The sequence below is a fragment of the Vespula pensylvanica genome, chromosome 9 (genome assembly GCF_014466175.1).
Source record: "Vespula pensylvanica isolate Volc-1 chromosome 9, ASM1446617v1, whole genome shotgun sequence".
Classification (NCBI taxonomy): Eukaryota; Metazoa; Arthropoda; class Insecta; order Hymenoptera; family Vespidae; genus Vespula; species Vespula pensylvanica.
Genome location: NC_057693.1, coordinates 8061580 through 8088042, shown reverse-complemented (window position 1 = coordinate 8088042; position 26463 = coordinate 8061580). Strand labels below are relative to the sequence as shown.

General features: G+C 32.9%; 1 protein-coding gene across 2 annotated transcripts in view; it reads right to left on the bottom strand.

The window, feature by feature from the left end:
- Positions 1-26463, bottom strand: part of LOC122631440 — a 109252-nt gene that overhangs the window by 71194 nt on the left and 11595 nt on the right. For both annotated transcript variants that reach the window (XR_006327707.1, XM_043817126.1), the window contains exon 4: positions 4614-4931. Coding sequence is in view for 1 of the 2 variants with exons in the window: in XM_043817126.1 (XP_043673061.1) it covers positions 4614-4634 (21 nt within the window). In the remaining variant the exon portion in view is untranslated. The remainder of the gene's footprint in view (positions 1-4613; positions 4932-26463) is intronic.

Genomic DNA, 26463 nt, shown 5'->3' with positions numbered 1-26463 from the left:
CACCCCATTCAATTCCTATTTCCATCCCCTCCAGCTTCGAAAGCAACAACCCTTTCTCACGAGGCACAGCTTGTGAGCCGGTCAATGTTCCAAACGTTTGTTCGAAGACAGATAGCTGCGCGTGCTCGATCGGCCGTAGGTAATAGGATACGCACGTGTACCATCGTTTATGTCGCATTGCGAACATTGACTATATATATTTTCGAATGAATGCACCCAATACTTTGAACATCCTTGTGCGAACAGAGAGAGATAGAGAGAGAGAGAGAGAAAGAAAAATAGAGAGATAGAGCGCGCGCACAGATACACGTAAAAATATACGAATCTTTTATAAGACGACACGTTATGCCACCTTATTTCGTTTCTACACATCTTGCGCACGTGTATTAAAAAGAAATTCTCAGCTGTATTATTTATACGAATTTTTCTTTCTTTTATTCGTTTAATTTTCATCCATCTTTTCTCAATGCAATAAAGTAACGAAATCCAAAGAAGGAAACATTGTTACATATCGATAATCGAAAATTAATTACTTAAGTTGATGTGAATGAGCTTGAGTTAACTGACGTTAGGAAATTAAAAAAAGAAAGAAAAAAAAAAGAAGATTAAAAAATGTGGGACCGTCAAGAAAATTTCTCATTCGTACTTAGAGATACCTATGTATTATCGCTATATGTATTTCGAAGGAAAAAATATAAATGAACGAGACGTACAAGCACGTTTCAAGCAGGATATAAAAGAGAGAGAGAGAGAGAGAGAGAGAGAAAGAGAGAAAGAAAGGAAAGGGAAAAGGAAAGAGAAAAAGTAAAAAGAGAAAGAAAAAAGGAAGAAAAAGAAGGAAATAATTTTCTCCGGTGTCCCACAGATTCTCAACATTATAATTAAGAGTTAGTCTACGAAGAGAGATTAAAAAAAAAAAAGAAAAGAAAAGAAAAGAAAGAAAAAGAAAGGAAAAGACAAGAAAAAGAGAAAACGAAAAGGACAAAAGATAAAAAGGAAAGAGGGGCGAGCAAAAAATGGGATTTATATAAAATAAAAAGAAGAAGAAATAAAATAGAAAATAAAAAAGAACGAAATAAAACGAAGGAAGGCAAGAGCGAAAGAGAAGACATTTTTTTTTTTTTCTAATTAAGAGAAGAAGAAAGATAGAGATAGAGAGATGGTGAGAAGGAGAGATAGAAAAAGAGAAATAGAAAGACAAAGAGAAAGAGAAAGAGAAAGGGAGAAAAGTATAGGGAGGAAAGTCGAGAAAAAACTGATTAGAACGGAAGACGATTCGGAAACGTGACGGTTCCCTCTCATATCTCAGAGACGAATCGTTAATGGCGGGCCCGTGGCCCTCCTTCTCCTCCTCCTCTTCCTCCTTTTCCTCCTCCTCCTCCTCTTCCAAAAGAGAAGGACATAACGAAGAGAGAATAAGCGAAAGACACACAATCTCCGTAATGGGAGACCGCAAAAAATGGCGTGAATAGAGGATTCCGAGGACGAGAATGAGAAGAAGAAGAGAGAGAGAGAGAGAGAGAGAGAGAGAGAGAGAGAGAGAGAGAGAGAGAAAGGAGAAAGAGGGAGAGAAAAAGAGAAGAGAATCGTCGGAGTCTATGTCGAGTTCGCACGCCGCGACGTGAATGCCAGAGGCTCGCGACTGTGTGTAATTAAAAAGTAGAAACGTAGACGGAAATTGTTGACGCTGAAGTTCCGGAGACGCTGAACCCCTTTCTCCTCTTTTTCCCCTTTTTTCCTTTTTTTTTCCTCCCCCCATTTTTTTGTTTTTTTTTTCTCCCTTTTCGTTCTTTCTTCTTTATTTTTTTGTTTGTTTGTTCGTTTGTTTTTCTTCTTGCACTTTCTCCCTTTCCCATCAACCTTCTCTATTTCGCGTTTTTATCTTTCCCTTTTTTCTAATCTACGAGATAATTCTCCTGGTATCTATGTAATCCTTTTTATCTTCTAACGAAGTATCTGACACACATCTGACGTCAGCGAAAAGAAAAGAGGAGAAGAGAAGAGAAAAGAAAAGAAATGGAAAGGAAAGGGGAAGACAATGAAAAGCTCGAAAAATCTATTTTTCAAAATGTAGAAATTCAATTTTGTTTTATTTCTTTCTTACAAGAAATAAACCGAGAATCGTCCATTGCTCTTCTCTCCCTATTTCTATTCTCTCTTCTCTATCTCTTCCTTTCCTTTCTACCTCTTTCTACCTTTATTTCTTTTTTGTTTATTCCTTTCTCGATATACGAAACGATTCGCAAACGTAGCAGAAAAACGCGGAATATCGAGAAATTCGCGGGCACGTTTCGCTGAGAAAGTTGCGTTTTCGAATATCACGAAGCACCTCGCAACTATTTCTCTCTCTCTCTCTCTCTCTCTCTCTCTCTCTCTCTCTTTTTCTTTCTCTCTTACTCGTTGAAATTTATTCGTCCGACGTCCGCATACTTTCCCGGATTTATACATGCATATCTTTTTGTTGCATTCACGAAATCTCTTCTCATTCCTCCGTTACGATTTATCGATACGATTGCGATATTTCGGATGTAAGTAAGTAAGTAAGTACACGAGTAACTCGCAAGCGAACATTAAATATTCGTATAGTTCTTTCGTAGCTCCTAGATATGACCACCATCGATCAAATATTATCATTTTGAACATATTATCAATTCAGACTTATTATCATCGATCGATCGATCGATCTAATGACGAGACTCCCTTAACATTAAATCAATATTTCAATAGAATTCTATAATGAAATGATCGTCGTTAAGATAGAAAATTAAAAAAAAAAAAAAAAGGAAAAGAAAAGAAAGGGAGAGAGAAAAATAGAGAGGAGAAAAAAAAGAAAAGGGTATTTTTTAATGGTTAATCGATGCTCGGTGAACTAAAGGTAAGATCGTTCGAACGTTTATTACCACCGGAATACCATGACGTTTCGTTGAAAGAAAGAAAAAAAGAAAGAAAGAGAGGAAAGAAAAAAGCTAAGGAAAAGGATCCAGTTAGGAGAGGAAAAATAAAAAAAAAATATAGAAAAAATAAAAAAAAAATGAAGAAGAAAAAGGAGAAGAAAAAGAAAGAAAGAAAGAAAGAAAGAGAGAGAGGGAGATCGGTCCAACAGTTAATTCTCCTAATAAAAATCTCCAAGAGGAGCTATTTTTACGAAGAAGTAATCGTCAGTGAGTCGAGAAATGCGGGTGCCCCTTTAACGGTCCGGCTATCCTTTCAACGAAAGCTTTATCGGAAAGTTAAAGCTCTGCTGCCAGAATGACGACGGCCAACCAACTCTCCCTCCCTCTTTCTCTCTCTCTCTCTCTCTATTCAGATAAAAAAAAAAGAAAGAAAAGAAAAGAAAAAGAAAAAAGAAAAAACTTCAACGTCCTGCTCTCGGCAATTTCTACGCGATAATATATTAAGCGACCGATAAGGTCGTACGCTATGGCGAGGACATCGAATAATAAATAGCCAGAATAAGAGAAGAGAAAGAGAGAGAGAGAGAGAGAATATGGTGTTCGAACGAACGAAATGTTAAGGTCGACGATAGTTCTGCCGTGAACACGATGGAAAACCACGATTATCCGACACACTGTATTTCCCCGTATAAATCTCTAGTTTGTTACTCGAACAAGAAACGTTTTGTGTAACGTTTATTTTTTCTCGAGAGAAACGTTTACTATTACCCTTCCGCCCTTACCCAATTCAACCCGATAATCCAGCCCATTCGTCATAATCGAATAAATCTGGATGACTAACGTTAAACTTTCCGGAGAGAATAATAATAAAATACTACTTTGCTCGATGTAACCGATCGAATATTACATAATGATTGATAGTACGAATACTAAAGGGAGAAACAAATATTAAGAAATACAAAAATTAAGGAAATTATCTACATCGTACGAGGATCTTCGATAAATTTAGTAGAAAACTTTTAACTCCCGTTTATCATTGTGACGAACGAGAAGATATGTCAGGAATGTCTGAAATCGTTTCCAAAGGTCTCCTCCCCTTTCGAAGTCATTTAGTTATGGTAATGAGACATTAAGGATACCGACGAAGAGAATCACCGTATAACGTTCGAAATTGAACATCGATCGGGTCGTCAACGACAACGACGACGACGACGACGACGACGACGATGACGAAGGGAATCGTTCCATCTGCTTTCCATTTTATTTGCCAAATAAAATTGATATTAAGATCAGGAGAGATCGAGTAGACTTTAAAGGAAGTAATGTTTAACAAAGGTTACATTCACATTGTCTGTTTACCTCTATCTCTCCTTTATATATATATATATATATATATATATATATATATATATATATATCTTTATATCTCTCTTATTTTATTTGTAAAAAAATAAATAAGAAAGTATTCGTTGATATCTATTCTTTCTAACCCACCATCACTTTTTCTCTATCATACTCTATCCGCTAGCTACGATATGAGAGAAGTTAATTAAGAAATGAAAAGGAAAAGAACATATAAGGAAAAAAGAAAAAAAGGAAGAAAAGAGAAAGAAAGATAGAAGAAAGACGAAGAAGGGAATCAGAAATCTAACCTCAAAGTGGCACCACGGGAAAGCTTTCGACGTGATACTCGAGTAATTACATAGGGTCTAGAAATACCGTGTCTTCCATCGGCGCCATTTCTCCTCTTCATCATCCTCGTTCTTCTCCTTCATGTTCTAGCAAACTCCCTAGGAACGCCACGAGTCCTTCGTGCGTCTCCAATTAAGGGCTACGCACGATCGTGGAAGCTCTCGAGTTACGATGAAGCGTACTCGTACGAGTGTCTACGACGACGACGACGACGACGATGACGACGACGACGACGATGACGACGGCGACGACGACTACAACGTCGACAACGACGATACTAGCGAATAGGACGTCTGTTGAAAGGGTGGCAAGTACTCGTGCAAGACTTCGTTAAGAGGCATCCCTCTAGAACATCAAACGTGACAACGTCTAATATTATGTGCATAAAGGGTAAAGGGTATCTTAAAAGTATGCGAAATACGTTGAAAAGGGCATGGTTATAAAGGGATCTTCCTTTCTATTCATATCAAACCTTCTATCTTATATCAAAATATAAAATTCATTATTACATTATATATTATATTATATTATTATTATATTCGCATTACATTATAATACCAAAAAATTTATGATTATAAACAACGTTATCGATCAATTCGGTATCGTACGATATTAAAACGGTCATATATCTTGTATTGATTATTGATTCGACGAGATTTTTAACTTACCTATAAAAATCTAAGAAGAATATTCCTTCCTTCGTTGTATTATTAAAGAAACCACATATTGGATGGAGCGAAGAAATTGATTAAATGTTTCTCATTAAACGATAGATTCAGTACGGAATAGATTATTTCTTCATATGCGTAGTTTATTACCTTACGATCTTTATACGTCGAACGTCGACGAATAACTAACCAATATGACTCACCGATCACGAATCGTACGACACAATATGTCCTTCCTTTTAATCTCTATTTAACCTTCCGTGTTTTTGTTTTTTCCTTCGTTCGTTCCTTCGTTCTTCCTCTTCTCTGTTTTTCTTTATTATTATCTTCATCGCCATCGTTACCATTATTATTACTATTATTATCATTATCATTATTATTATTATTATTATTATTATTATTATTATTATTATTATTATTATTAAAAATAAATTCAGCGCAGTGTGAAGGTTGCATCCTGATTCGAAAGCTCGCGGTAGAAAATTCGTGGATTGAATCGGTTAGAGTACGGCATGGAAATGTAAAACGCAGCATGGCGAGGCGCGGCCTGCCGCGAGGTTGGTAATTACTTGATGAAAAAAACCGGGTCAGTTAGCTTACACCGACAAACTTTATCCTTTTCTCTGTATGCCACTGTCGAGAAACTCTTGCCCTCCCATCCTTGTTTGTAGCGTTTATATGTATACGCGTATATTCTATATATGCGTATGTTAGAAGTTGTATTATTATTTACAATGAGTACGTTCACTCGTTATCATATTTTCTCATCAGTTGTTTAACTTGAAATAATAAAGAACAAAAGAAAAGAAAGAAAGAGGAAATATGAAAATAATAAAAAAAAAAAAAAAAAAAAAAAACATGAAAAAGGAAACTAAGAAAATGTATACCCGCTCGCGAGAACAATTAAATTTTATATCTTAATTTCTACGAGATCGTTCGTTTCAATTTTTTATTAAAAAATAGAAACAAATAATATCTTCATTTGAAACCACTCATCTTGTATATTTTTATCGGATAACTCTTTTTTAGTACGAGCTAATGAAAATTGCGGCATGAAAAACCGAATGTGCGGTTAAAATATGAAAATCTCTTCTTTTGCAATCTGGCAAAAGTTAACTCTGCTATCTGGTACATTTTCTTTTTTGTTAAAGTCGTACGAGAGAGAGAGAGAAAGAGAGAAAGAGAGAGGGGGGAGAAAGAGATAGAGAAAAAATATATATATATACATATATAAATAAACCGACCGAAGCTGAATAGAGCCACGAAGTTGACTTCATTTGAATTTTTTACTCCTCTTCTTGATCTTCCCTGGCAGCTTTCTCTTTCTCTCTCTCTCTCTCTCTCTCTCTCTGCTGATACTCTTTCGACCGTTGCCTATTCTTCTCAACGGAAAAAGTTTTTTCATTAACGTGTATGTCAGCATAGATGAATAATTAGTACAAGTCCATTGCGGTCATCTTGAAATTACGAAGACTTCAACGTCATGCATATACATATATGTGCGTGTGTGTGTGTGTGTGTGTGTGTATATATATTGCGAATTATTCAAGATTAACAAAAATTACAATGTTATAAAATATAGAAACATCTCTTTTTATTTGTTATTTTGAGCGATAACGCCAAAAGATTCGTATAGAAATCATTCGATAAATCGAACTCTCGTATTTTTCATCTTTTCAAACTTATTCGCTCCTTTTTAAAAGAAAACTTTGGAGAATAAAGAAGAGTGAAGAGCAAAGCTTATAGGAAGTGGACTTAGGTGAGTTCATAAAATATCCTGCCTAATCAAAAGTTTTCAACGTGTACGAATTATAGACGCTCCGGGAACATAAAAATCTCGTACCTACCTATTGTTAACAGACACTTTCTCTCTTTCTTTTTCTCTATCTATATATTTTTCATCCCTTACAATTATCACCAAGATTAGAAAAATCCTTTGATTTCGATTGTCCCATAAATCATATGCGATGTACTCGATTGTAATTCGATCGTAAGAAAAGAAAAAAGAAACGAGAAAAAAATAAGAAAAAAGGACATACAAGTATAACCCCAAGCTAAAAACCAAAAAAAATAAAATAAAATCAATAAAACACGAATAAATCGAGAATAAATGCATATACCATAGTCATAAACTGCAATAACGATCTCACATTGAAAAACAAAAAATAATACGGAGACACTTGCAGACATTGAGATCTGCATTTATAAAAAAATATACGACGACCTATCCGAAAAAAAAAAAAGAAAAAAAGAAGAAAAAAAAAGATTTAAGAGATTAATAAGAGAAATGTATATGGGGTAGTATGAACATGACTTATTAATGCATATTAATGCATATGTATATAAATATTCGGAATTAGATATTTGGGAGAAAACGCATGTCCGGATGTTACAGAGGGTAGAGAGCAGAGAGAGGAGAATGAGGGGAGGATGAGGGGAGGTGGAGGAGGGTGGAGGAGGGTGGGGGTGGCCGTCAGTCATAAAAATTTTCCTCCAAGTGAGTCAGGAGGTTTTGAGAGCTAATTAAAGTTCCCAAGAGGGCTGGTAGACCTCTCACGAAGTTTCATCGGAGTGAAAAGTTAGCCGAGGTCGGGACATGCTCGACGTTAATCCATGGCGGAGGCTCGAATATATCCACCACCACCACCACCACCACCACTAGCACCACCATTACCACCACCACCACCACCACCAGTAGGAACCCTACTACCCCTTCTCGTTGGAATATCGCGAGATTTAACGAGTATTCTTGCGCGCTCTTGTAATCTCTCTCTCTCTCTTTCTATCTTGCTCGTTCATTCGCTTCGTTCGCTCGCTCTTGTTCTCTCTTCTATAGTTACTCTCTCTCTCTCTCTCTCTCTTCCTCCCCCCATCGTTTTACCCCCCATTATACCTAGTTTCCCTTCCCGTAGCTTCTCCATCGAAGGATTTAACGTCAAACGAACAACTGGAAGTAATTAACCATGTCGATTTTATCGCTACTAATTGTCGATAGTCGCATTTTCAACAAGATATCAAACTCTTCTCGTATTTCGTAACGAGCAATTGCTGTTGTTCGTTTTATAAAATAAATTGTCCATCTGTGATTCTCCTACGAATGAACGTATACGCGTATCTATGTTTGCACGCATTTGTGTGTGTGTATTTGCCATTCTATTCGACAAGATTAATTAAACTTGAAATCAAGTTATTTCCAATACATATCGTTCTCGATCAAGAATCGATATTGTCGAATAGTAATACGAAATTTTTGACGGTGTCACGCGTATAACGTTAAATATCAAAGAATAAACGCATGTTCGATAAGATGAAAAATAAGTATCAACGCCTCTCTCTCTCTCTCTCTCTCTTTCTTTGTTTTTGTATTTTTCTTGTTCTTTTTCTTATATCATAACGCAAAGTGAAAATGTTCCACGAATAAAAGGAACAAAAGTAAAATTCGGGATAACCGAGAAACTTCTTTTTCTACGAAATTACGGCCTCCACGGCCGCGACGCGGCCGGTGGAGGACTGATTTATCGAGCTATAAATCACATTAATGCACACTTTTTAGTTTCATGAGAGAAATTTAAGTAAATGAGAGCAAGTGCGAATGAGAAAGAAAGAGAGAGAGAGAGAGAGAGAGAGAGAGAGAGAGAGAGAGAGAGAAAATAAAAGAACTTCGTGTTACGCGAAGAACGTTTGGGATGACAAAGGCCGACAGGAAATTAATATCATATAATGTGGCTAGTAGTTGGCGAAAGGCCGCCGAATAATTTAAACACATTTGACTTTGCCCAATAGATCCTAAAAAACACCTGTACCTTCAACATTTACTCGCCGAAATGAAAGATGTAAAGGAAAAAAAAAAAAAAAATAGAGAGAGAGAGAGAGAGAAAGAAAAAAAATAGATAAAAAAAAAGCAATAGAAACAAAAATATTAAAAAAGAAAAAAATAAAAGAGTTCATTTTTTTCGAATAATCTCCCCCTCTCTCTCTCTCTCTATCTTCCCAAAAAAGAGATAACCGCAAATAGATAAAAAAATATATACATATACAGAGTGAGAGTGTAAGAGAGAGAGAGAGAGAGAGAGAGGGAGGGAGGGAGAAAGACAAAAAATAAAAAATATTCGAAACGACCCCTATCGTACGTGATATTTTTTCAAACATGCCGCTGATGCATCGACGCGTAATCGAATTATTAAACGGTAAAGTGAAGTGAATCCGTTTATTTCGCTATCCCCACCCAAGAGAATATTTCCTGTGATGTCGTTAGATCCTCCATTGACGATAGCTCGTTAACAAATTATTTTCTTTCTCGTTTCCCCAACCCTCTCGTAGTTATCCACGAACGAACGGCGCATAACAATTTTCAAAAACGAGGTTATTACACAGGAGACAACGACCTATATTAAACATCGTCTGATCGGTATCATATGTTTGTCGAGTTTCCTAACCGACTCTGTGTTAAACCTATGATCGACAAATATAGAACGTTACTGCGGCTACGCGTTACATGCACCGGGAATAAGCCTTCGCAAATAGTGACATTAATTGTCTACGCTGCGTCCTGTTTGCATGCTATTATTCAGAATAATCGACGACTATTGGTAGCCCTATGTCGTTGAAATTCATGACCATGTTAAACGTCCAATACGTTAGTACATAGATCCATTTCTATTGTTAACAATAAGTTTCGAGGAAACTTGTTTCATGGTTTAGCAAAAATCATGACGAAACAACAATCTATAATATATATAAATATATATACACACACATATATATGTGTATATATATATAATACTTGATTTATCGAACTCTTAAAAATGCCAAAGAAGTATCCTATGAAATTAATAACGACAACAAAGTGAAAGTAAAAAAGTTTCATTGATCACTATTATAAAAATAATATAAAGAACTATTTGATCTACTACAAGAATTATTTAACGTTATCAAATGCAAACGAATAATTGATCGCATTAACATATCTGAACAACGATGGAACATTAAATTCACCGCATTAACATACCTAAACATCGACAAGACATTAAATTCAACGTTCGGTCGGTATCTATTTACATAGGAACGTCGAATATAGCTTACTCACCCTCCCTCTCTCTCTCTCTCTCTCTCTCTCTCTCTCTCTCTCTCTCTCTATCTCTCTCTCTCTCTCTCTCTATCTCTATCTCTATCTCTCCCTTTCTCGAGTCGTGCGAAACACGTGTCTCAAATTCAAATTGAAAGGGGGATCAAACAGCGTGGAACGGTGGGGAAACACGATCGCTTCTGTACCCGAGTCACTCCAAGATAGAGATAGAGAGATAGAGAGAGATATATATATATAGAGAGAGAGAGAGATGGAGTAGGGTTCGAGCATGGCCCAATTTTCGTCGTGAGATTGCGATCAGGTGACCGTAAAACGTATACGCGAGGTAGAGAATTTCGTGGGATAGATAGGTGGTGAGTTACTCTCTGTTCGCTCGACACACCTTCAAGTCCCCGCTCCCAAAGCCGGCCTATCATCGAAATGGCTAGGGATTCGAGCATCTGTCCAAGCGGATATCGTATTTACGATATTACTCTTGGCCCGTCTGGTAACTGCTTTACCAGTACGACGTCGTTTGCCATTGCAGAGAGAAAATAACAGCAGCAGCAGCAGTAGCAGCAGTCGGGTACTCTCAACGAACGAACGAACGAACGAACGAACGAACGAACGAACGAACGAACGAACGAACGAATGAACGAACGAACGAACGAACGAATGAACGAATGAACGAATGAAAGAACGAGCAAGCAAGCGAGTGAGTGAGCAAGCAAGTAAACCGTCTGGCCGGGACTAAAAACTCGCTGTTGCATTGGTGAAACTTGATTTCTTCTACTCTTTATCGATCTCAAGCTCGAACCACCCTCGACTAATCATCCCTTCGAGCTTGTTTTCTTCTTCGTTCTTTCAATGTTTATCGGTTTTGAAAGCTTCCTTCTTTTCCTTCTTTTTCAAATATGTTCGAGATAATGCTTGTTAAACTACATCTTCTTAAATGTAACATTAAACGTCTTTTAAAGATAAATAATTAAGATGCCTCGATAATTAGATTAAAGGTAATAAATATAGAAAAAAAAAAAAAAAAGAGAGAGATCATCGATGAATTGTCTAATTATTTAATCTGATAAATATCTTCGATCATTGAGAATTATTATACATTCGATTGCAATGGCAAACAATTTCTTTTCTTCTTTTCTTTTCTTTTCTTTTCTGACAATTCAAACAGAAATTTCTTCTTAAATTTACTCAACATCGTCTAATAAAGATATAAGAGATAGTAACTACTAGAGAATCGTAACTGCATACCTATCTTCTAAAAGAGATATATCCTTTCGAGTTGAGGATTTGAAGGCTGAAAGGGCTAACCAAAAAGTCATTTCTAAAAGTTCGTTCGACCTCGAAATCTATCGCGTTTGGAACAATGCTCGTCAAATGAGACGGCGAAGGCAATCGAGCGAGATCCGATAGCCTGCACGATTCTATCCTTTTCGCCGCCACGATCACTCCTCTCTCTCTCTCTCTCTCTCTTCCACCTTTTCTCGCTTTGTATTTACCCTGACCTACGTGATTCTCCACAGTGCAAACTGCACGGAATGCACAAATGCTCGAGAAAATAGATATCGCCGTTGAGAGGTCAAACGGAAGACAGAACGTTTCAACTCCCTTCTCTATCTTCATCTATCTATCTATCTATCTATCTATCTATCTATCTATCTATCTATCTATCTATCTACCTATCTATCTATTCATCTATATATATATATATATATATGTATGTATGTACAAGGATATGTATATATAGATGAATATATACACACACACACATATGTATATATCTCCCTCTTTTTCATCGGTCATGATTTCTCTATACGCGAACACGGGACTCCGCGATTGACGCTTTCAATTCGTCGTGCGAAACTTTGCTCTGCCAAAACCGGACTCGGTGCCGTTTCGTTATTCCCAAAGCTCCGCTTGATGCAACGGCAACGATTTGAAAAGAACTGCGGACATGGTAAATGGAAGCGGGAAGAGTACGTTCAATCGACATCTCTTTTTCTTTTTCTTTCTGTCTGACCCTTCGTTCAAAACATTTTTCGTACGACGCGACGACGGTGTTACATCGGAAAAACTCTACGTATTTTTTTCAAATGAGAAAAAGCTTTAATGTTCGAATAAAAGAACTAAGTTGTAGATAAGATATAGAAATATATATATAATAGTCAATGATATAGATAATAATCAATATATATTATATAATGTATTATGATAGTAAATGTTAATGAATGAAAATATTTCTTTGACAAATGATATTCATTAATTAATTATAAACATAAAAAAAGATCAGTATATATATATATAATATATAAGTACACATACATATTGATATAACATGTAAACGTACATACATACATATACATGTATATATAATCCGATTTTAATATGTGATATGAACGGTTTACATGATCTTCGAAGACCATCAATTATTCATAATTATATTTCAATATGATTCGAGATATAAATAATGAATACGTGGTCTGTCCACTTTGATAATTAATTATCTGTTAATTTTGATAATTAATTATCTATTCATTTTGATAATTAAGTTACTACATTACATTATCTTCGAATCCATAATAAATGTTTCATGTAACGCATAACTTCAAGTGAATATCGAAAGAAGTTTATAATGAGAGATCCAAGGGAATATCGATCCTCTCTTTTTATCTCTCCCTTTCCCTCCCTTCCTTCCTATCTTAAACTCCCTCTTTCTCTCTCTCTTTCCCTCTCTCAAAGTTCGTTGAAAAATTTTACTTCAGCATACTTCAACCTTCGCTTCCTTCTCACCCTCGGTGAGTTCCAAATATGTACCAACTTTATCTATGGACATTGATAGAGGTAATAACTCACTCCCTCTTTTACGAGTAGAAGTGATCGAGAGATCATCTTCGATCGTCGAACGTGCCTATGGGAAATACACTTACGTACGTATAACATATATATATATATATATATATATATATATATATATAAAATATAATGTATATAACAATGATATTACATAACTAAGTTAAATTTCATATATATATATATATATATATATATATATATATATGAATCTGAGACATCTAAATATTGTAAAAACAACCCATTTTTAAAAAGATTCCATTTTGGGAAGTAAAGATATCAGTATTATTTATTTCTGATATGATAGACGTGATTTGGCAAGACTAGACAAGATTATAAGTTCCATGAATCAGAAATAAATAATGTTTGCTCCCTCTAAACGAAACAACTTTTGTTCCAAATTTTCTTTTCGAAAATCGAGATATTTAGATGTATCGATTTAAAAAAAATTCATCCTGTGTGTGTGTATATGTATGTGTGTGTGTGTGTGTGTGTGTATCTGTGTGTACGCGTTTAAAGATAAAAAAAAATGTACTGACGTAATCCATAAATCGATCATAATTTATTTTCGAGTACCCTAAAACTCTGATTACTTTTAAAACGAGATATGAACAAACACAAAAAAGGAGAAAAGAATAAAGAAAAAAAAAAAGATAGAAATTGATTGAATCTACGTGAAACGTTAAAAGTATGATAAGAAGCTTTACCTCTTGATATTCTTTATACATTGTCTTACGTAAATCAATCTAAAGATAGTTTTACTTTAATGCATCTTTAAAACCCACGAGCTTAGATAAGTTACCTTCATATTTTCTCCAAGGTATCGGCATTAATCCGTCAATTAAATCGACGTGATAGTAAATAAATTCACGTTGCCTTTATTTTTCATAAAATACAATAGGTGTATATCTTTTTTTTTTAAGCCCAATGGAACCTGGACCATCAAATATTATTTTTTATCTGTTTTTTGTCCTCTCTCTCTCTCTCTCTCTCTCTCTCTCTCTCTCTCTCTCTCTCTCTCTCTCTCTCTCTCTTTTTATTAATCGGAAAATAAATATTTGAGAAAGATTGACAGGAACGAAAAATTTTTTTCGAATATGTCCATATCTCGTGTTTATTCTAATACGAATTATTATTCACATTCCATTTCCACATAGATCATACAATGAAACCTGGGTCATTCAATATTGTTTCTTTTTCGTTTTTTTTCATTTTTTTATTATCCTTTCTTTTTTTTTTTTTTTTTTAATTATTAATCCGAAAATAAATGAGAAAAATTGACAAAAAGTTTCCTCGAATATGTCCATGTTTCGTGTTCACTCTAATACAAATTATTATTCACATTCCATTCCAACATAGATAACTCTGACAATGTTAAACCTAATTAAATTTAATATAACTCGAGCAAAAGCAAAGAATGAATAAACGTAGTAATAACATTCCTACATATACTCGTGATATACAAAGTAAAGTTTTTAATTAAATAAAAAATTCATTTTCCGATTGAATAATCTCTTTCCCTTTTAATCTTGACATACTTTAATAAATGTTTCCAACGATGTATTTAAATCAGAAATTGACAATCTTTTTTTACTAAAAGGCTGACTTTTGATAAAAGCTATTTTATCTTAATTTTTTTCTGAAACCGAAGTTGTAAACTTAAAATACATTTCGATATAAATATTTATTTTAAATGAAATTTATTAATAAACAAAAAATTTTATTTACCATCTTTTAAAAGAATTTCTTTTAAATATCTGATTGATAGTGACGGACATGAATGTCTGCAAGCCACATATTGCGTATTTTTAATAATAAAAGCGAACGAATAAAGAGAGAACAAAAATAAAATCCATTCAAAATTTTGTGTATATATATATATATATATATATATATACACACATATATATATATATATATCTTGAAAGTAAATATAATTCAATTATCATTCCAAATTTCAACTCGATTTCAACAACATGCTTTGTCCAATTGAAAAAGCAAGATTTTATAATTAGAATCGAACTCGGAATTTGTAATCGAACCAAATCAAAATCTAAAGGGAAATGGAAACGTCTCCCCCCTCTTCGATAATTGCAATATCGAAACATAATAGTGGTAAAGTAGAAAATATAGCTCATGTAGTAATGCTATACACACTCGCTTTACAACTCGTAACAGTAACTCGAGAATATACAGAGAAGTTACATCGATGATTCGCATTCATAATTGGTTCTCCTAGTTTCACAGTTCTCACATTATAATTTGTATTAGATAAATAAATGTTAATTTGCTCTCTCTCTCTCTCTCTCTCTCTCTCTCTCTCTCTCTCTCTCTCTCTCTTTCTCGATAACATAATTTATTGATCAAACTTTTGAACATGTTGTAATGCGTTGATAAAAAATAAATATATATGTAAGTATTTGGTAAATCCTTTTTCTCTTTTTTTTTTTTCTTTTTTTTCGCTTATCCTCCATTTTATCCATCGCAATTCTTTCACATCCACGCACTATCCTCGCCAAAGAGGAAATAAAGTTAACGCGAAATGGGGTCGTGATCCTAGGATTGAAATACTTCTGATCTAGGATACCTACTACTACCGGTTGGTTACTGCTTGGTGGTCGAAAACGAAAGGAAGAAGGATCGTACCAGACGATAGGCCAATCTACGACGTCTAAAACGAATCGGTCTACTTTTACGATTTGGCACGAGAGTAACATTCGTCAATGTTACCGATACATCTTTCGTCTAAGGGAAATTCCTTTAGAAATCGATTACCTTTTCCTACCTATATCGAGACAATTAAATCGATCGTAACAAAATTATTATAAGAAAAAAAAAAATTAATTCTATTAACACCATTAACATATAATAATCCAAAAGAAAAAAAGATCGTTCAAAAAAGATTCAATAAATTTTTGTATATACAAAAAAAAAAAGAAAGAAATAAAAAAAGAAGCAAATAAAAAATAAATAAACCTGTCAGTTTTTCAAAACGTACATATTTATTCATATGTAAATAAAATAAAAGAAAAATAAAATATTCGAACGTACGTATGTACATACGTACTTACATACGTAACAAGAACACGTCACTGTGGAGACTTTATGAAAAGACTATTCAATATAATATTTTTTACGGATGACGTGTATATAATTTTTCTTTTTTTCTACATTACGCTATAGTAACCGAAAATGCGGCTCTTTTAACATGCATCGTAAACATTAGATTCTCCCCCTTCTATGCGTTCCTTTGTTGAAAGTTATATTTCCTTTCTTTTATATTTATTTTTCAAAAGTAAAATAGAACGAAATTTAGGTCAATAAATATCTCTCGCGATGCGGTAACGCACGAATCCCGAGTACGTGAATTTCGTTATCCCCTCTTCTCTATCATACTTTTTTTTTGTTCTCTGTTCTTTCTTCCTTTTTAAGCCATTTTTATTTTCTCTCTCTCTCTCTCTCTCTCTCTCTCTCTCTCTCTCTTTCTTTCTCTTTTTTCTTCCTTTGTCTAGCTCGCTTTACGCCGCTTACGAGATTGCAATATCGCGAAGTGCGGCTCCGATTTTGTAAGCCCCTACGAATATATATATATATATATATATATATATATATATATATATATGTATGTATGTATGTATGTAACTGTTGAACTAGATCACAGAATACTTTTGAAGATTTATTAATGACACAGTTTGAAAAATTTCTATTCGAGATATATTCGATTTTGTCGACAAAAAAAATCCAACGATTCTTTTGCGAATTAAATAAAAAAAAAAAAAAAAAAGAAAAAAGTGGAAAACAAAACAAACCGAAACCCAAAGCAAAATAAAAAAACAAAAAAGAAAGAAAAGAAAAAAATTGTCAAAATAGTTCACATTTGGTATTTTGTATTCGACGAGTAGAGAAAAAAAAGAGAAAAAACGAGAAAGGGTAAAAATGTACAATTTTTTTTTTGTCGTCGACTCTCATGGAGAGTGTATGTACTGTACTAAACAGAAAATCCATTATCGAAGGTTATCGACATGACGAAAATCCTCGAATGAAAATTTCCAAATATTCCCGTTGAAAGATCTTCGACTATTCGCCATGAACGAGTGAGAAAAGAACAAAAAATAAAAAGAAGCGAAGGTGTAGGTAGGTATCAGAAAGGGTGGATATATATCACGACTCGAACAATAAACCCTTCTCTCTCTCTCTCTCTCTCTCTCTCTCTCTCTTAACCGCAAAATATCTCGAACGTTGTTGTTTTTTACCTTTCTTTCTTTCTTTCTTTCTTTCCTTTCCTCTCTGCCTCTCTCTCTCTCTCTCTCTCTCTCTCTCTCTCTCTCTCTCTCTGTCTCTCTCTCTGTCTCTCTCTCTCTTTCGCTAAAAAAAGAAATAAAATTTATGAACTACGCTCCACTTCTGCCGCTTGTAAGGACAGCCTTCTATAAACTAGTACGCTACTACGTGACCTCGTGCCAATATCACCTAACAATAACATTCTTCGCACCAAATGTAAACTTTTCTTACAGACGCAATTCTAGAAAGGTCAAATAAGTATATATAAGGTAATGATAATATTAATTACTAATATAATATAAGCTAGTACGGTGTAGTCTTGCTATAAATTATTCAATAATTTTGTAACAACAGTTACATAATATAATGCAATATTAATAAATGAACGATGTAATACGATAATTAATAATATAATTAATATACAATTTAATTATTATGCGATTTGAAAAATTAGTATACGATTCAATAATGTAGTAGTAATATAAGTGATAAAAAAATAATTAAATAAATAAATACTCCGAATATTATAATACTATTATTTTATATGGATAATTTGAAATGGTTGAAAGAAAAGACACAAAGTACTTATTACATACATACGTACGTACATACATATCTATATATATTTATATATATATATATATATGTATATGTATAAATATATGTTTATACAAAGGATAAAACGTTCGAGTTGCTTTTTATGTTAATGTACGTGACACAAGCGACGCAAAGAGAAGCATGCACGCGTATTGTAAACTGGATTCGTGGAAACCGAAATATGGATGCAAAGAACGCCGTATAACTGGCGTATGTGCATACATTTATGCACCCTTTCCTCCCTCAACCCCTATCTACCCCTCTTGTGCATGAAGAGTAACGTACGCGTGCAAACACACTTGTATATAACATACGTACGTTGGTACGCAGGTAGTACATATGTATGTATATGTATCATTCGTACGGATATGTACACAACGAACGCCACCGTTACATTTTACCGAAATTCCACGCTATAGTAGTAACGCCAAATCAAAAAGCGACAGAATACAGGTATGCATATATATGTATATGTAGAGGTAGGTAGATAGATACATAGATAGATAGATAGATAGATAGATAGATAGATAGATAGATAGATAGACAGAAAGAAAAAGAGAGAGAAAGAAAGAATGATTTTCGTTGCAAGAGTACATTTTTTTTCAATTAAGAATTTCATCTTTCTCTCTGTCTCTTTCTCTCTCTCTCTCTCTCTCTCTCTCTCTCTCTCTCTCTCTCTCTCTCTCTCTTTCTCTTTCTCCCTGTCTTTTTACATATATATATATATATATATATATATATATATATATTGAAATTTTTAATTGAAAACAAAAATATGCTTTCACAGTTAAAACCTTTTTATTGTATAACATCTACCTCTTACACTTACCTATATACATATATATATATATATATATATATATACGTCTTACACGTAAGACCGACGATTTAACCGAATGTTTCTACTTCTAAAAAGATGAGAAGAAAAGGTAGTAAGAGAGAAAAAGTTTCTTTGAGAATTACGACAACGAAAATCGTACCGACGCGATATGTGCTGTGAAAGTTTTCAAGTCTTAAGAAAACCACTTGGACTGGCGATACTCGACCTTGCTATACTTACTACTACTCTTCTCCCTCCACCCTCATCCCCTTCCCTTTCCTTTCCCACACTCTCTCTCTCTCTCTCTCTCTCTCTCTCTCTCTCTATCTCTATCTCTCTCTCTCTCTCTATTTCCCTCTCCCTCTCCATCTCCCTCTCCCTCTCTCTCACCCTCTCTCTCTCTCCCTCTTCCTCTTTCTTCGTCACTCTTTGTCTTTCTCTTTTTCTCCTCCATTTTCATCGTTTCAAGAAAACGAGGAAACTTCTCCCACTTGGAATCCCACGGTGACGATTTCCCAAATGTTATAAACTCCCCTTAAAACGATCGAATATTTCTACTATGGGGGCTCGAACTAAAAGAAATCTTTAGACTTTGTGAATTTTCCTAGGTGAGAAAATAAATGTTCGTGGCGTACATAGATATACGTATGTACGTAGATACGTACACGCATTCACTACAGCACACATGTACGGACACACACAGATACACACACAAGCGTGAACACATAACTGGTAAATAAGAAAAAAGTAACCCGTTAGAACCTCCTCTTACGTACGAACTTACGACGTACCATTTGTTCTCAGCACGCCGAGAGAAAACAGTGTGAGCCCTTTCTTATCTCTTCTTCTCTCTCTCTCTCTTTCCCTCTCTATGTCTCTCTCTCTCTCTCTCTCTCTCTCTCTCCCCTTCTCTTTTTCTTTTTCTTTCTCTATAACTAACTCTTAGCTCTTCTTAGCACGAAGTAAATAAAATCTGACCGATGACGATAATGAAGAGAACCACTTGGTAAGTTTTTTTATCGATGACCATGTTGTAGTTAGATACTTGGTTTACTTGTTAAGATAAAAAACACTAAATCATTGATGTTACTTTAGTTCCTTAGTATCTCCACTTTGTTTTTTCTCTTTATCTATCTATCTACCTATCTATCTATTTATCTTTCTCTCTCTCTCTCTCTCTCTCTCTCTCTCTCTCTCTCTCTCTCTCTCTCTCTCTCTCTATGAAAATTTTTTCTATATGAACAAATATTATATAATTACGAATTAATATAACCTTAAGACTGAATTTACTATAATTTAAATATATATATATATATATATATATATATAATAAATCATCGATAGTAAATCAATCAATCAATCGAAGTTAGAAAAAAAGTTAACATTACAAATTTCTATTTCTTCTAATCTCAACCATGCATCTCTTTCTCTCTTTCTCTTTCTCTCTCTTTCTCTCAGTTATACTCAAAACAGAGCTTGCGTACTACCGCACTCGAAAAGGTATTCGTTTGCCAAACACAGACTGGTCAATCAAGCACCATTCAACGAATATAACAAAATAACGTGCGAAAGGTTTTTTGCTAACCAACGACGCTTACACTGTGCGACGATTTAACTAAGCGACACCATTCAATGATGTTCAATGTACGATTGAAAATCGAAAAAAGAAGAGAGAAAAAGAGAGAAAGAGAGGAAGAAAGAGAGAGAGAGAGAGAGACAGACAGACAGACAGACAGATAAACATGAAAATGTACATGCATAAATATCTTGAAAAATTTTCTGATGAAATATTAAATATTAAAATATACAAACATTATCATTAATCTTGATTATTAACAAATTGATTAAATGAATTACGCCTCGATTCTCATTCATTTCTATCGTGTCATATCATAGAAGTCTTTGCAAAAATCATAAACTTTTTAAGCTCACTTCAACCATATAATTTGCACCGTCATAAAGCTCACGACGACCACTACGCGTGGCTATGGTACAAACGCGCGCATAACTTTTCCGGTTAGATAGTCGAATACGCGCAAGGTAGTTTGCCAGGCCGTTGTAACTTTTGTTATGGAAATATATATTCAAAGATCCTTTAATATTCATGAACACGTTGCGTTACGTACGTAGATACATACACGAAATACACATGTACCATAACCGAATAATAATTTAACGTTGTTGTTATTTACTTTTTTTACATATGATTGAATTTCACTAGCTTCGTCCTAAAACGTTTCACCATTTTTTTTTTGTTTATTTTTTCTTCCCTTTTTCTGTGCGTTTTTATTAATTTATTTATTTATTTATTTATTTACTTATTATATATGTATGTATATAAAATATACAACTGGCTATCTCTTGAATCATACAGCAGCATATTTAATGTATCCAAATATCATGTTAACATTTATAATTTATGTAAATATAAATTTGGTCAGACGATTTTGTTCTCTTCAGTCTTCTGATCTGTAAAATTTGTATTAGATGTTTGATCAATTTTTTAGGATCTTGATCGAGCCTATTATTATACCTTGTAGCGAATTTTTATATCTTTAGTTCTTGAATATATTTAACTTCTAGATTTTTATAAAGAGTCTCATCCCTTATATATATATATATATTTTTTTTTTTTAAATGACTACGTAATATTAAAATTTTTGTACAATTCTAAAATTGAATATCACATTATGGATATCGGAATAAATGCAGCTTTGTACAGTAATATCGCACTTCGTTTTTAAAATGAGCAAATATTTATAAAAATTCAATAGAAACTTGTCATTTTTAGATCCAATTATTTTTTCTTTTCATTTTTATATGACTTTTCCATGAAAATTCTTTCCTAAATTCTATTAGTTAATCATTGCACACTAATGTATTATATGTTACATGTATTAATTTTTAAATAAATATTTGTTAATAAGTACTTTCTTTTTTCTTTTAAAAAGTACAAGGAACAAAAAGGAAAATTTGTAAGAATAAAAATGCTCGATCGACGTTGAAAAACAGGCACGTAGTAATGACTAAAGTTTGTCGTCTCGTTCCTAGTATCAAGTAATACCTATGTAGCTGAGTCACGTGGAGTAAAGGCGGATCGAACTTGGAATTACAGCAAAATTCTGTTTCTAAGAGAAAATCTAGTAGATGATGTGAACCAAGTTCGACTCGTTGTATGTATGTATATGTAATTCAAGCCGAAACACGAATCTTTACCGTTGTTTCATTATCATATCTTATATACTATCTACGTACATACATATATTATACCAATTAAATTAAATTCTTCTTATCTTATAATAAAACGTTTAGATTAATATAATATATATTATTATAATTATTATTACTACTACTATCGTCGTTTACGTCGAAATGATTATTTTCTAATTAAATAAAACGCTTTATTTAATCGAACATTCGATTAATATATTTTTAGTATCTTATGTAACGCGACGTTTAATCGATAAAATTCATTTCAATCGGATATTCAAAAAGATCGAAATTAAAAGATATTCCAAATGACGCATTTAAAATTGTAATTGAATCAACATTTCATTTCAGGCTTATATGCTTGTATATATTCGTTGTATTAAATCAAGAGAAAAAAACAAAGAGACAAAGAGAGAAAGAAAGAAAAAGAGAGAGCTTAGAGAAAATCTCGTACGAACGTGTTCTAACATATAAAAACATGTTAGACATGTAAGAACATGTAAGAACGTATAAGACTTGTATAAACAAAACAAGGACGGTCATATGATTGCCTTTGAGTCAAGGAAACTACTCCCTATTATCTCATTCGAGCTCCGTACTCCGCAACGTCAACATCTCTCTGTAAGATCGTCTCACCGAAATCGCTTCTCCTCTCTCGAATTTTCAACGTTAATTAATATTATATTAATTTCTATCTTATATAGGTATCACACAGCACACATATATATACAGATATATATATATATATATATATATATATATATATATATAGTTTCTTAACAACATTCAACTTAATAATTTATATTTAATTATTCGACTTTAGTATTTATCGTATATGTAAATCAAGATTTTTACATATGTATAGAGCTGCAAATATGCATCGCACATATCACGGATACATATATACATATATGAAAGCATAAGATCATCGTATACATCTACTACGTATACATATTTAATTTTCATATTTATTAATTACATATATTAGGTATAATTTATCATATTCAACGAATTTATGAAGCTCGACATACCAGACAATTATACTTTCTACTCCTCTTCGTATAAAATTCATATATCAAAATTAATTTATTTTTCGAACGACTTTTTCAAGCATATTTCAATACGAGAAGCGAGGGAATGCGAATGATATGATATTTAATATACCATTATTTTTGTATTATTATTATCATTTTATATATAGATTGTATTATTTAACAAATTTTATTCGAATTTACAGGAAAATCATCTTCGTAATCAAAGGTTATATAGCGGAGATATAAGGATGAAGTAATTGCTATTACGCTAAAGACATAATAAAATCAAATTTCATCGTTGGTTTATATACGTTATATTATATAACGTAAGCTTATTGTTAGGATGTTATGATAGCGTGCGTAAAAAAAAAAAACAAGAGCAAGAGAGAAAACGAAGGACGATAATACGTTTACCCTTACTAAGGTCATCGACTATCTTATTCAAGCGTAATGTTTAACAATGTATACAGCTTTCCAAAACATTTTCGAACTCGATTCTTTTCATTTCCTTTCTCTCTATCTTTTTCTCTTAAATATTCTATATTCTTTCTAAATTTATAGAAGAATTTCCATACGCACGAGCAATCGATATTGCCTACGCTATTATTGATCTATTTTGCATAATACAACGTACACAGACACTACCGAGCTAATGGCCAACGTTCGTTGCATTAGAAAATTCGAGCTTTCAACGTTATTATTAAGTCGTAAAGAATAATTAAAAATCGATATAGATATACACGTACACACGTCACGCTAGTTTTAATCGTACATTTTTATTTAATCGATATACGGTTCAAGATACTTTTGATCGTTTTATTTGTAACAATTAATTGAAATGTTAATGCGTTTTATTTTTTCTTTTCCCTTTAATCTCGTTTTAATTTATTTTTATATTCATTTCATTTTTCTTTTTCTTTTTTTTTTTTTTTTTTTTATTCGTCGAAGAAACTAAATAATCCGTTTTTATAAATATTTTATTAATTGTACCGATTATGATTTAAATGTTACTGCTTTTCTTAATCCGCTTTTTAATTTTTGTGTTGTATGTTAAATTAAAAGGGATGTTATACAATCTCTTTACTCTTTATTTTTATTTGAGTATAATTATTTTTAAGATAATTAATATATTTGTCTTTAGATGTATATTAATTTAGAAATAATTTTTAAGCAATCTATTTACCATTAATATTCGTCGTTGGTTTAGCTTAGATTTATTTTGATATAAATTGAAGATATTTTTCAATTATACATTTTAAATGATTTCTTTTAATTAAACACGCAATTCAATAGCAAACTATTTTATTAATAATATAGTTTGTAATAAAGTACTTGATTGAACAATAAATAATATTGGCATGTTTTCGATATTCTATATCCAAACAATCGACAATAATTGTTAGGAAAAATTTCGTTATTACTAATCAACTCGTCATTCGTTATTTTTTACTTTATAATTGCTATTCGTTTAATTTGTTGTACAAATCATAAACCTCACAATTTACGAATAGTGATAAGTAACCAGTCGATATTAATTGCGATGAAATTATATTTGATATGATGTAAGGCATATATTATCGAGCTAATAATTACGTTTAAATTCAACAAAAATTTTTTCAATTCTAATTATCAAAAAACAGAATATATATATATATATATATCGATGACAATAAAGAATAAAATAAACCTATTTACTTATTACAACATTAAATTAGAAAACTTAACGATAAAGAAAATAAATTTAATTAGAATTCGATAAAATTAGAAATAGCATAAGAGTCACGTTATAATTATCGTAAGATCAGAATCTACTAGAAAAGACTTTCTCAAGCATTCTAATCCTCTTTGATGGTCGAGGAAGTAGAAGGTATAGCTACGATGGCCGTGCAAATACAAACAGAAATGTCCTTACGTTGTGTAAGCCGTAGAAACGAGCACGTATTTGTTATCCTAAAATTAGGCTGGTGCTGTGGCCAAATGTAAACAGGCGACTGTGATGGCATCGCATATGGAATCACGTTGGTGTATCTGTCTGATCGTCTGTTTGATGTTAGTAAACGTATATACATATGTATACAGATACGTAAATACATATACGCGAATATAGATCTATATTATATATAACTGTTTATATACATATGCATATATACGGATATATTTATATCAATATATACACACATATGTATACAAATATATTTATGATATATATATGAAATATATATATATATATATATATATATATCAGTATGTATACACATATAGGATTAAATAGGAATTTCCGTGGAAACGCATGCGGAAAAGCTACCACACGTTCAAGCTTAAGACGCGAACGCATACATCAAGCTTCAAGAAAATCCGTGCAAACGAGCTAGTCATAATTCAAAAACAAACAAAGGCAATGGAGATTATTCGCGATAACCATTAACGTATACGAGGCATTGGTAGTAAACGATAAAAAGTCTAATTAAAAAAGTTCATGCGACGTAAGCTACCAAGGACGATTTCTCGTTCCTTTCCTCTTTCTTTCTTTCTTTCTCTCTCTCTCTCTCTCTCTCTCTCTCTCTCTCTCTCTCTCTCTCTCTTTCTTTTCTTATCATTCTTCTTTCTTCCTCTTTCCTCAGTTTCCTTTATTTCTCTTTCTAGAAGAATACCTACTGTTATTAACGTTAATGAGCTTTCATGATCTTTTCTTTCTTACGGAAATAATGTAAAGAGAACTCCGTAAGGTCTATTAACGAACCTCACGCACATATATATATATATATATATATATATATATATATATATATACGTACGCGTACATACACACACACACACACAGAGATACTTATACATACGTAATACTTTAGTCAAACGACCTTTCGACATGCAAAAATGTTCTCGGATAATTTTCTCAGTTAAAAATACACTGTTGAAAAAGAACATCGAAAAAATTTTCATAATCGTATTTAATCGAATAATACGAAAATAGATATTTTTTTGTTTCTTCTTCTCATCCTTCTTTTTCTTTTTTCTTTTCTTTTCTTTTCTTTTCTTTTCTTTTCTTTTCTTTTTTTTTGTTTAAGACCTTTAATCACGAAAAAGTATTAATAATACTCCTTGGAAAAGTTTTTAATCTAACGAAACAGATTGACACTTTAAGAGATTATTTTCTGTTAGCTAGCTTCATTAAAATCCTAAAACTGGGCTCATCCGATATGTAATACCTCATTTACATGGAAAGGAGCAACGCAGCCTTGATTTTGATATAGAGTTATATAAGTTACAAGGTATATTGTATACATCGACGGAGTTTTCATGCCTCACCAGATTAGCAACACAAGAAGAAAAACGATATCAT